This window comes from Cucumis melo, chromosome 5, assembly GCF_025177605.1.
Source record: "Cucumis melo cultivar AY chromosome 5, USDA_Cmelo_AY_1.0, whole genome shotgun sequence".
In the NCBI taxonomy this organism is placed as follows: domain Eukaryota; kingdom Viridiplantae; phylum Streptophyta; class Magnoliopsida; order Cucurbitales; family Cucurbitaceae; genus Cucumis; species Cucumis melo.
Window position 1 is genome coordinate 2,300,526 of NC_066861.1, and position 12,966 is coordinate 2,313,491.

At 29.7% G+C, this 12,966-nt stretch overlaps 2 protein-coding genes across 2 annotated transcripts; both read right to left on the minus strand.

Annotated features, from left to right (window-relative positions):
* Positions 1-969: 969 nt before the first annotated feature.
* On the minus strand, positions 970-5,126 carry LOC103491369 (protein trichome birefringence-like 43). Its single transcript, XM_008451279.3, has 5 exons — positions 4,798-5,126; positions 3,322-3,493; positions 2,634-2,809; positions 2,300-2,458; positions 970-1,517 (listed from the first exon to the last, which is right to left on the minus strand). Exons 1-5 carry the CDS (start codon positions 5,055-5,057, stop codon positions 1,196-1,198), a joined length of 1,089 nt encoding a protein of 362 aa, XP_008449501.2. The 5' UTR covers positions 5,058-5,126; the 3' UTR covers positions 970-1,195.
* Positions 5,127-7,823: 2,697 nt separating this feature from the next.
* Positions 7,824-10,288, minus strand: LOC103491368 (uncharacterized). Its single transcript, XM_008451278.3, has 6 exons — positions 10,033-10,288; positions 9,714-9,827; positions 9,370-9,577; positions 9,091-9,208; positions 8,413-8,577; positions 7,824-8,193 (listed from the first exon to the last, which is right to left on the minus strand). Exons 1-6 carry the CDS (start codon positions 10,129-10,131, stop codon positions 8,157-8,159), a joined length of 741 nt encoding a protein of 246 aa, XP_008449500.2. The 5' UTR covers positions 10,132-10,288; the 3' UTR covers positions 7,824-8,156.
* Positions 10,289-12,966: the final 2,678 nt, after the last annotated feature.

Sequence of the window (12,966 nt, forward strand, 5' to 3'; positions counted from 1 at the left end):
AAGCTTTTTTTTTTTTTTAGATTCATGAATGATTTACTTTGGAGGAAAAGAAATTTCATAATTAAATGTGTGAATATAATACTAATTAATTAATATATAGACCCTTGGAGCTTGTTGATTCTCCTACCCTCCTATTATATTAGAAAAACCAATTAATTGCATATATCAAATTTTAAGCTAAGATTTCAATTTTATGCGATAAAGAATCTCATATAAATAAATCACGAATCTAAATCTAAAGGTATACTATAAAAACACGTATTTATTAAGCTTAGTTGAATTTAAAACAATAAACCTAATCAACAATTCCTTTTTTTTTTTTTTCTTTTCCAATATTATTTTATTTGATGTAATCAAAGATTATTAAATTTGTACATATTAATATAGGTAAAAAAAAATTAATTTTCATTGATAATGTTGGAATAAATGGTTATGGTTCATGTTTTTTCATGAATTGATGTATCATGAATGGATGCATCACTTCATAAAAACTAATAACTATTTGTGTTTTTCACGAATGCATGATGCATCACTTCATGAAAAGTATTATAGAAAAAGGTCAAGAACAAGTCTATAAATACTGTCTTTTTCTATTTGGATTGAATATCATTTTTGTCTTCTTCCAAAAAGATTTTCTCTCCATTTTCCACAATCTTCATGTTCGATAGGTCAACAAAGTTTTGTTCGCTGATCTTTTTGACGAGGTGTTACTCTTAGAAGAAAGATGATCTGTTATATCCTAAGAGACAATTACTCTCAAAGCTCAAGTATTAGGGTGAGTAAATTTGTCAACGTGAATTCGTTGGATTCAAATTTATATACATATATATTTTCCTGTTTTGTTGTGTTGATAATTTTCATAACAGATAATTCCCAAGTCAACATGCATAAAAGCGAGAAGTGCAATAAAATTTGTATAAAACGAAGAAATAAGCAAAGACTATATATATCACGGTATGTGTTTCGAGCATAATAATAATAATAATATTGTAGTTAATAAAGTTTGTTTAAAATTCTTTATTTATTAACTTCTTATGAAATATTCATGACACTATCTAAAATTGAGACACCAACATTTTACTCTACCATATTCTTTTTTATTTATTTGAAATTTAGCAAAATCCATCTACGTAAATGTGAGTATACATGTCGTTTTCGAAGAAAAAGAAAAAGAAAAAAGAGATTATTATTATTATTAAAGGTGATGGTCGTTGTCGTTATTAGGAAGGCCGAGAGCAGCGTAGAAGAGATGGTTCCAAGTATCAGGAACTCCGGCGAGACACCAGTGGCTACAGTCCATGCCTCGGTGGCCACCGAAGCCGTACACGGAGGGGTGGCCGTCTATTCTCAGCTGTGATAGAGTGGTGATGTTCAGCAAATAAACTGGATTCAACATCCCTTCTAGAACTCTCTCCACCGTCTGCTCCGCCGGATGTGGGCCCCCTGGATACTCCGGTCCACCCAACATCCACGTTTTCCCGCCGCAGTCCCCTCCGGCCTCCCCCCACAATTTCCCACTGTTTCAATTACCAATACACAATTTATCATTTTTTTTTCGATATTCTAAATAAATTAAAACACTTCCTCTCATTTTACTTAACCATATCATTTTTTATTTATTTAAAAGCTATATATATTTTTTCTTTTTTCTTTTTTCTTTTTTCTTTTTTCTTTTTTTAAAAAACAAAATTTTATTTTTCTTACTGTTAACAAAATCTCTCATAGTAAAAATCTTCTATTTTTTTTTTCTTATATTTATAAGAATTTCTATTTTGAAAAAATAAATTAACATAATCATAGACAAAAGAAAATAATAAATAAGTAAAGGAAATAATCTAAACTAAATAAAAATGGGAAAATTTATATATATAGATCACAGAGGTTTTATGTGCATAAATGAGAATCAATCAATATATAATTGTAATAATTTCTTTTAAAAAGATTACCTTTTTTGGTCTCTAATTTAGATAATATATATTTTAGGCCATAAATTTGTAATAATAGTAACAGGAGAGCTTTTAAAAATAAGTTTAAAAATTTATAAAATTATTCTATATGGTATTTAAAATTACAAAAAAAAAGTTTTACCATTAAAAATCATTTTTTAAATTTAAAACGTTGCGTGATTAATAACAAAAATATAAAGTTATTTGAGGAACTAATTTTAAAAAATAAAAAATGTCCAATTTTAAAATAGGGAGATCTAAGACTAAAAAGATTAAATTTCAAAACATTTATTAAAAAAAAAAAAAAAAAGATAATTTTCTCTATAACGAAAGAAGATGAATGGATAACGTACTCAGAATGGTCGGGGGAAACGCCTTGGAAGAAGACTTTGGTCTTGGAAGGATCCACATTTTGGTCCACCCATTTAGCCCAAGTTCTTAGCCCTTTCTCAAATGCCAACAATCGGTTCATATCCTTATACGTCTCTTCTCCCTCTTCAACCAAATCCCATCTACATAAAAAATCATCAATTTTGTCATTAGTTCTTAACATTGGTTGATTTTCTTACAACTTCATTATCATTGTTTTCCTTTTCCATAACTAAACAATATTCAAACTTTTAATCAAATTAGAAGCTTATTATTTGATTGTATTAGTTGATCATATATATATATATATATATATACGGTTGCTTTCTTCCAGTGTGCAGCCACCAATGCCAAGAATTGAATATCAAGACGTCAATTCCTTTCCACGCTCTTGCTGACTCTATAGAATCAAGTTTCAACACTCTCCCCAGTTCGGTGCTTATAATATCCACCAAAAATGCATTCCTCGAAAACATTATTTCCAAGCTGTATTCCTACACACATTCATTCAAACAATTTCAGTTCATTTTTCATCTTATATCAATTTCAATTACCAATTTACTCTCTCTGTTTCATCCGTCTTTCATTCAAACTTTTGATTTTGTCTCAATAAAATTCTAAACTTTTAATTTTGTGTTTAATAAATTATTTAAAGTTTTTTTTTAAAAAAATTAAATTGATGGACAAAAATAAATTTAAGAGATTATATGTTTGATTATATCGGTTTCTTCGTTTTAAAAGGACTTTAAAAATATTTTTAATCATGAAAAATCAACTTTAATAGGATGAAAATTGTATTCAAAAGTCTATAATTAAATATTATATCGGTTTTGAACGATTAAAAATATATGCTTTAGAGGTTGAACATGAAAAAAATACACTTTTAATTATTCCAAAGTCACTTAAAAACATAACCTTAATATTATATTTGTTAGATCCACCAAATCTATCAATTTTTACCTACTACGTGACATAAAATTAAAAGTTCATAGATTAGAAAACTTACTAGAAAAATAAATTTGGACAAGCCTCCAATTCTAGTAATGGTATAATTGGCTTGTGGAACAAATTTGTGAAGCATACAAGCAAGGGATTGCCACTGATTCAAACTCAAAGAGTCTCCCACGAACATTATGCTTTTTCCTCTAAATTGCCTCAAGAACTCTTCCCCATTAAATCTGAATTAATCCAAATTTATTTCACAATGAATACATGTATTTAATAACATAGAGAGTTCATTATGTAATTTCTTTTCCATTTTATCTAGAATTAATCGTACTTCTCTCGTATGTTTAGGTTGTATCCTCTTTCTTAATACTCCAAAACAAACAAAATCCTTTAAAACAAAATCAAGTAGTTGAGTTTTCGATTTTACCGTTTAAATTTCCTTATAAAAAAAAAAATTGTTCTAATCGAGGGCACGTGTTCTATGTTATGTCGGTATTGAAAGTTTAAAGTTATAGTATACCTAGTTTTGAGTTTAATAGGTAGAAGGTGGAAAGGGAAAAGGCAACTACTAATCTTTTGGTAGAAGATAGATAGATACAAACATAAATATCATATAGGAAGAGAGAAAAAGAAAAATAGGGGACCTAAAAATTGAAAATGTAGGGCAACCCAAAAGAGGGGTTGGACAAGGAATATAAAGGGAAAAGCATTTAGCCCCACAAGTGGAATTGGGAAAAGTGGTTTTCTTTTTGGATATATAGAAGATTCCAACTTCATATATATATATATATATTGGTTATTCTTATGAATAATAATTAGTTAATGTGTCAAATTAAATACTAAATTTTGGATTTTGCGTCCATTTTTCTCTTTCTTTCTCTACCTAAACAACTTGTTGTTAACACATTCGAAATATTTATACCTTTCAATAAAAAATTTATAAAAAAAAAATGCAAATAATGTATCAACAAATTATTATAAAGTTGATTTTTTAAAAAAAAAATAGTTAAATTTGAATAATAACAATAAGTTTTTGGTTATATAATATATAATGAATATAATTTTAAAAATTTATATAAAAAAATACTAATAAATTATAATTTTAAACGAATAGTGATAAGAATATTATAAAAAACAACCAAATATTAAAACTATTTATAAAATATAATACACGAATATAAATTTTAATTTAGTGTCGATTCCTTTTAAAACGAGAAAAAAGAAAAATAAATTCCATTACAACCAAAATGATATTTGCTAATTATGATCGAAAAATAAATGATCTTAGACATTGTTTATCTTAAAAAAATGCATTCAGACATGAATTTACAAACACACACAATTATATATATATATATATATATATATATATATATATATATATATATATATATATATAAAACAGTGATTCAAATTTCAACTTGAAAAATGTTATTCCTCTCAAGATTGTCAACAATTTTCATTTCTTGTTAATAAGTATATGTAAAAGCGAAAGAAAGAAAGAAAAAGAATTGGGGAGTAGGGATCTGATCACCTGGGCAAGTCGCAGCCGGAGGGCTGCCACCGGTATCGGAGATAGAGTTTATCGGGGCGGCCATTTCCAACGCAATCAAATTGTTTCTCAATAAAAGGACAAGTCGACACGTCGTAAAGAGGGTACGACGTATCGGCCAACCATCTGCCTTGAAAAAGATCGCATCCACCAATCACCGGCTTTCCTTCAACTTCTTGATAAAGAAGAAAAGGCAGTAGAAGAAGGAACAGAGCAACACAATCTTTTGCAGAACCACTCATTTTAATTTCTAGTGAAGAAGAAGAAGAAGAAGAAGAAGAATCATAATTTTCTTTTTTTTAAAAAAATGTGGGGATTAGTTGTCTCTTTCATTCATATTCATATATAGATGCAAATGGACTGTCTTATTAATTATTATTGGATCTTATGGTAAATGAGATTTTGTAACTTTAACATGTATTATCCTGATTATTGATTATGGTACGTAATAATGTTACATTATATGGATTAATCAATGGTCAGTTACGATTTTTCTTGTTTTATTTTAGGATTTTTTTTTTTTTTAAATATTGGAGTTGAATGTCAGTTACAATTTCTATATTCTATTTCCTTTAAAGGTCTTAAAGAAAATCAGGTCAATTTAAGAAAGGGATCTGAATTCCCAATTCAAGAAATGTGATGATAATAAAAGTGCAATAAACTTTGTTTGAGCCGACACACAATATATATTCTCCACTAAGAAAGCCAAACCAAATGTTTATATGATGTATCTCCTCCCTCATATATTATAATTATATCGTTTTTACTTTTAGGGCAATCCAACTCATTTATTAGCTAGTGTTTATACGAAAAAACTAGTATATTAGAAAATGATTTTGTTTTTGAATTGTATGACAATTGGTGCATCCAAATGTTGTTCATATACTAATGAATCCAGTACTAGACTAAAAATTGAAGATTTTGGCACACATTCGTCCAAGTAAGAAGCAATCGCAAGACATCTCGTATCGTCACAAAAAAGCATGCCCAGACTACGCCCACAACGAGGTGCAAGCATTATCCAAGCAAGCGCAAGTACGTCAACTCGACATCCCACCTCACTTTTTGCCCAATGGTCGGACGTAGCATTCCGACGAAACCCGTCCACCAAGCATAAAACAATTGCAAGACATCTCGTATCCTCACAGACAAGCACGTCCAGAGACTACGCCCACAACAAGGTGCAAGCATTATCCAAGCAAGCCCATCCGAGCATCAACTCAACATCCCGCTCTCACTCCCTGCCCGACGTACAAGCCCGTCGTTCTGGCCAAACCTCTCCACCAAGCACGAAGCAATCGCAAGACAAGCACGCCCAAACCAAGTGCTTCTCCAATGATTTGTTGATATTTTAGAGTTTAACAATTGTGAGTGGCGAATGATCATGTCTTATTCATTAATTAAGATGCTCGCTATGTTTAATTGAGAGGTTGATATCGAAGTTGATTATAACTTAGATTGGCATGTTCATAGATGCTAAAGTTTTTGTTGTGTATATATATATATATATATATATATATATATACATACTTTTCAGTGATCTAACATTTGTGGTGTTTTTTGAAGCGACCGACAAGCTCAAGTAGTATAGGGACAAAAGAAAATTAATCAATAATAAAGTTGTGTTGGTATAACCCTCATAACGGATACTTCAAATGGATCTCTCCACTTATTAGAATGAAAAGTTTGATAAGTGTTGCCTTTGTTAAAACTCATGAGAGTGATACCATAATAGCCTATATATATTCCACCCCTCCCTACGAGTTAGATTTACATCTGTTATTATTTATTTTTTTCTTCTCAACTTTATTATTGGAAATAAAAGTACTTTTATTTGATAATGTGATTTTAAATGTTACGTTTTAGTTTGTAAGGTTTGAAAATTTATTATAATTAGTTCTATGTATGTATATATATATATATATATTTGTAAGTAAAAAGTACTTATAAGTAAACTAAAATTAGCTTGAAGTGTTAGTTGATTAATGAAAAGATTATAGAATTAAAATTTTTATTATATTGTATTCTTTTTATTAGATGATATTTTCATTAGGATAGGAGGAAGTGATAGTTTAGTTCTATGTATCTAACGTAATTAATTAGACATATATACGTGTAAAGATAAGTTGAATTTGTTTAGTAACTTTGGACAACATGATTGAGTTAGACCGATAATGAATTCATATCGATTGGATGAGAAAGATATTCAAAGGGAGACAATTAGACATTTTTCAAAGTTATATTGTTGAATGAATTAGGGAATTTATGAGTGAAGATTTATTAATTTTCATGCATATAGTAATTCCTTGCTAATTGACTCGTTAAAATTTAAAAGATCACCAAACATCCAAACTTTGTAACATGTGATATATATGAAATTAAATTGACGATCATAGCACAGTGCTCTGAGTTGTTTCCAATTTCTCCAGTTTCATTATATAATTCTTTAAGGTAGATATCTTCATTAGTATTAAAAAAAACATATGAAATGCGTTCTTAATATCTAATTTATGTACAAATATCTATTTAAGAACACCTTGGATTTGGTATTAATATACATTTACAATCTAATTAATGAAAAAAATCGTAAGAAAGTTTCATTGGGATTATATTAGAGAGAACTCCATTAAGATGCTAATGATTAACAAATTAAAGAATTATGATGTGAGTAATGTTCTTACAGTATCTTTTAAATCTGTTCCTAAAAAGTTGTTTATTTTACATATGTTTAATATGTAAGATGATACAAGGCAAGAATGATACTAGAAGGATATTGGGGGTATATTAGTAGTTTACTACAATTTGCTAGGAAGGTTTGATCGTAAATATAGCAAGTAGTGAACGAGGAAAGGAGGATATTTTGGTGAGTGAATTAGGACTCGGGAGTGATGTTAAGAAATTGAGAAGGTTGAAGTTCCTCAAATTATTTGGTTTATCTTGTAGTTTCGTTGTCGCACATATTCAATATATTTGGGTTCTATCAATTTCCCCGGAAGCACACGAGAAAGGAAAGGAGAAAATTGGAACTAAAATATGATACAACATAAGCCAACTTCAGCTACAGGTCGAATACAAAAACCATCATAACAATAGCCAAACGGAATTTCCAATAACAACATTGCACAACCAGACATGTCACAGAAGATATAGATATACATAGATATATATTTAGACAGCAATCCACATTGATTCATATGAACATTGTAGATGTATTGAATAAACTGTCTTTGGATATTTCACCTATGGGATGTATGGATACGAAGATACTGGAGGGTTTAGGGTGGGAGCAATTTGGAGCATACCATATATCTTCACATATGTTTGCCTGTGAGAAAAACAACTCAGAGTTTTGGTAGAGTAATCCGCAGTAATCCATCCCTGCATTCACACGAAAAGAAGACATCAACACCGAGTTATTAACAAGCAAGTGAGTGAACTATAAAAAACCAACTGTATGAAAGTGAGCCGTTTGCCTATGTGTATAATACAAGTGCACAAGCAAAGGGTAACAGAAACAGCATATTGCAGGGACTAGAATTAGCCTCGTGAAAGATATTCAGGCGTAACGTTACGAAGGACTGGCAGCTTGCTACTTACCAGAACTCAGCTAATACTCCATCTTTGTTGATATTGATTGGAAGTGGCCACACAACCTGGTAAGGTCCTTGTAAGATCTCTTTCTTGTGATATGAAGAGATAGAGTCGCTTGAGTATCCTACCACTTCACAGTACTGATTTGAGCGTTTGCCGATTATAGTCAACCTGCCAGAGAACAACTTTCCACCGTCAGATCAATGACTTTATACAGTCGAATTTAAGTTTACTTGAGTTGTTGGATTCTGTCGTAATTTATCGTGATATCAAATAGAAAACCTTGCTTGTAATCATCTCGGTATTAAAATGACCCACAAGTTTGAGGATGATAAGCCCATTCTGTCCCAAATCCACTCCATTTACATTCCTATATTTCATATTATAAGTTCATTTATAGACCTCATGGTAACTAACATTCAGACTTCAATGAAGCGAAGACTATTGAGAACATAATGAAAAGATTGCAATCCACCTTAATTCCAGTGATGATCTAATTCATAGGAATTAAGATATCAAATGCTTGTCAGCGCAACTTTAAAATTGGAATCAAGAAAGACATGGGAGGTGGGTATGCAGTTGAGTTTGGAAAATTTGGAAGATTAACTATTAAATTTCTACAATATTTGAATATCACATTCTCAACTACAAATTTCAAAGAATTTTACAAAATCACTGTCTTACTTTTGGTCATCGACCTCAACTCTAATGTCATTGATCTTGACTCCCGGGATTTCCACGGTCAGTACATAACCTCGTGCAGATTCTGCCACATCCATCCTCGGAAACAATCCACCGATTCCTGTGTTACGATAAGAAAAATAGAAGTAAATATTTAAGCCCTTTTCAATTCACGCTAAAAGAGGAAGAAAAAGGAGTACAATCTCTGCTTCAGTATCATGTGGCCAAGAGCCTGAGGTACATTTAGAGTTATCTATTCATCAATATAGCTCAATAACCAACCATTTGATCCAGAGGACGGTTGTTTTGTCTCCGAAATGAAATTGTGATTTTGCTCATTGATTCCCAAACATGCCCTTGCAAAAAGTGGAGGTTCAGATGCAATCAAATTGAAATTCTGACTTGGAATCCTTTCTTCCTTTACAGGTCTTGAATACAATGGTCTCTCAGAGGCATCCGGATACGCCTGAGAATTAGAACGTCGATTACCCTGAAAGATCATTTTCAAATAAGGTCAGAGAAAGAGAACAAAGTCATATCTCCAGAAAAAGAAACTTAAAAATTGTAAAAGAAATGTGAAGTGTTGAATCACTATCACAGTGAATTCAAATTCATCAATCAATCACCTCTGTAGTTGAAGCTTGCCTCATATAAGCACCACAAGCTTCAGATCCTTGTCTTGCAAAGTACGTCTTATTATCGCACCTTCGAATGACAGAACTTCCATAGCTACAACAATTCTAATCACCCCAAGAAAAAGAAGGAAAAAAAAAGAACACAAAACACAAAACATGTTAAGCAATCAAACAACCCCAAATCCATAAACAGACAAAATGGGTACCCAAAAACATCGATCAAACGTGTATCAGGAAATTTCAGTAATAATATCATACGATCTACGGTTTACACCCAGAAAAGAAAAGGGTTCGATAAACAGAGGAGTACCGCAGGGAGAAGGTGGCCATGTGCGGGGGAAATATCGCGGGCGGGAGTGAGGTGAGCGGCAAGGACGTCGAGTCTACGTTTTCCGGCGTGGTCATCCATGAGAATATCACCGAAAAGCCTGAGATTAAATGAAACTGTAGCGGTTTATAGAGGAAGGTGTCAAAGGGCTTTGTAGCGAAGAAGTGATGATCAGTGGTTGGCGCGAGGAGGTGGAGAAGACAAAAGGTGAGAGAGATGAGATTTTTTCAATGGTTAAAATGTCGGTTTTGACCTTAGTTATTTCGTTGAGATAATTGTATTTGTATCTTTGTGTACTCAAAATTGAATTTGTGCCAATTTTTTTTTTAAATAAATCATATGACAAGAAATGAAAAGAAAAAAACACTATTTAATTTCAGATACTTTTATAAATGTTAAAATTTAGTCTTTTCCATTTGCAAAGGCAACGAAAGTGGGGGCCGTTTGGGATAAGGTAAAAAAGTGTACGTTTAAAGAGGAAGTGTTGCCACGTGAGTGAGCAGACAAAATATCAGCCGTAGATATTAATATCCAATCACCGTATTTTGTCTGATCTTCCCATTAAAAGCACCCAAATTTGTTAATTATCATTACAATATATTTTCCCTTTTCTTTTTTCTTTTTATATATATAATATGGGATAGTTGCAAATGTAGCAATTATATTCAAAATAATTAAGTATATAGTAACATTTTAAAAAATTTACAAATATAACAAAATTTGTCAAAATCTATCAATTATAGAGTCTAATAGACCATGTAGCAAATGTTGGTCTATCACTGATAAAGTCCTATATTTGTAATTTTTTTAAATATTGCTATATACTTAATAATTATTTTAAAAATTATTACATATTCTAATTACCATATATATATATATATATATTCGAGGACTTTTTTTTTAATATAGAACAATAAAATAAAAACATTTATATTTTATAGAATAATTTTGAAAACCAAGAAGATCCATTAGAAAAATCCAAGTCCATAACGTGGATTACTCAAAATACCATCGCCATACCATTTTTATAAAATTTCAGGCCACGATTAATTTACACGATAAAACTCATACTTGTACATGCAAGTATTCTTCTTCAACATCAGAGCACTGGAATAGACAAACAAACAGTTGTTTATTTCTATCTATCTAGGATATACAAACACAAACCATATATCTGTCTATTTGGGATAGACAAAAATAACGGTCTGTTTTTGTTTATCTATTATATACATAGATAGATCAATATCTCTACCTGTTTGGAATAGATAGAAATAGTGTTTTATAATTGTCTATCGAGATGGTGGTCTATTTCTTACTTTTCATTATATGCTTTCAGACGAAAGAAGTTGAAGTTGAAGATGTTGAAAATAGAGATATTAATGGAAAAGGGATACAGTGAAGAAGAATAATCTACAATTATGATGATCATCAATTCAAAAATAAATAAATAAAATAAAAATTATAGAAGTAGATGAAGAAGAAAAATAAAGAAGAATAATTGAGAGAAAATTGTAGAAAAGACACATTATGATATTTTTCTTTCGTAGCATAAAACTATTATTCAGAGAATAGTTTAAAAGAAAGACTTCAATTGATTTAGAAACTAAAAATGGTCACAAATAAATTCACTATTCTCTATTCACTTTCACTATTTGATAATACTTGTACACAATATATATATATATATATATATATATATATATATATATATATATATAAATGCCTTCAAGCCACTAACTCTCATTTTTTTTGTTTTAGTTTATTTTAATTTATAATATGTATAAACTTTTTAGTGACCTCGAACATTATTATCGATACTAATATTATTGTTGTTTAAAAGCTTAGTTTTTCACTTGCATCTCTTCGAAAATGAATTTGATATTGACACAAATACTATTTTAAGGTACTTATTCATAAAATTTTTTTTTATCAAAAACGATAATAGTTTGATTGTCATATAATTGATGTGTTAGCAAACAAAAGATAATCAAATTGTATCCAATTATCCACTTATGTTCGATGTTTGGTTAAAAAAAATGTTGATATTAAATTAATTATGCAATATAAAATTTTATCTCATAAAATTAATCATGCTTCGAATATTCCACCCAAATCATATGAAATTAATTTATTCTAAAATAAAAAATACATGTGCATTGCACTATATTCAACAAACTTTTTATATTCAAATCATTACTCTATTACTAAGGTTGATGGTGGTTTAATTTTTTTTAGATAGAAAAAAGAAAAATATAATTTAAAAGATATACAAACATATTGTTTTCATTATGCTCACATATGTAACTAAACAAATAACAAGAAAGAACAATAGTTATAGATAAATATAAAATAAGATAATATTTACAAAGGAATAGAGAAAGATATTTGTATATATGATATTTATAACACGTGTCTAACATGTGAGAAGTAATAAATCTTGTCTTCTTGCACTTTTTTTTTTCACCTAATTTATAACGCAGTTTTCTAAATTCACGTTTTTATTTTTCTCCTTGCACTTTTTTCTCCACTTGACAATGGTTTGTCACTCCATATATTTATATGGGGCTTTTGCAAAAATAGAAAAAAAAAAATTTGTGAAAATAGAGTCAGTCTTACTACATTTTATAAATTGTAAAACTAACAAATTTAAAAGCGGATAACTCTCTGATAATCGTCTGATAGCTATCATATTTGTCATATTCGCAATATGCAAAAAAAATGTGCTATGGTTTGGTTTTTTTTAAATTTTTTTGTCATATCATACAATTTCTCTATTCATATTGAATAAAAATTGGTAGAAAGTGCAAGATAGATAATTTTAAAAGACTTTCCTGGATTTATTATCATATACCTATAACCTCTTTTCCTACCACAAAGTCAATTAGGATAATTAATATTTTTCAATCAAATATTGAA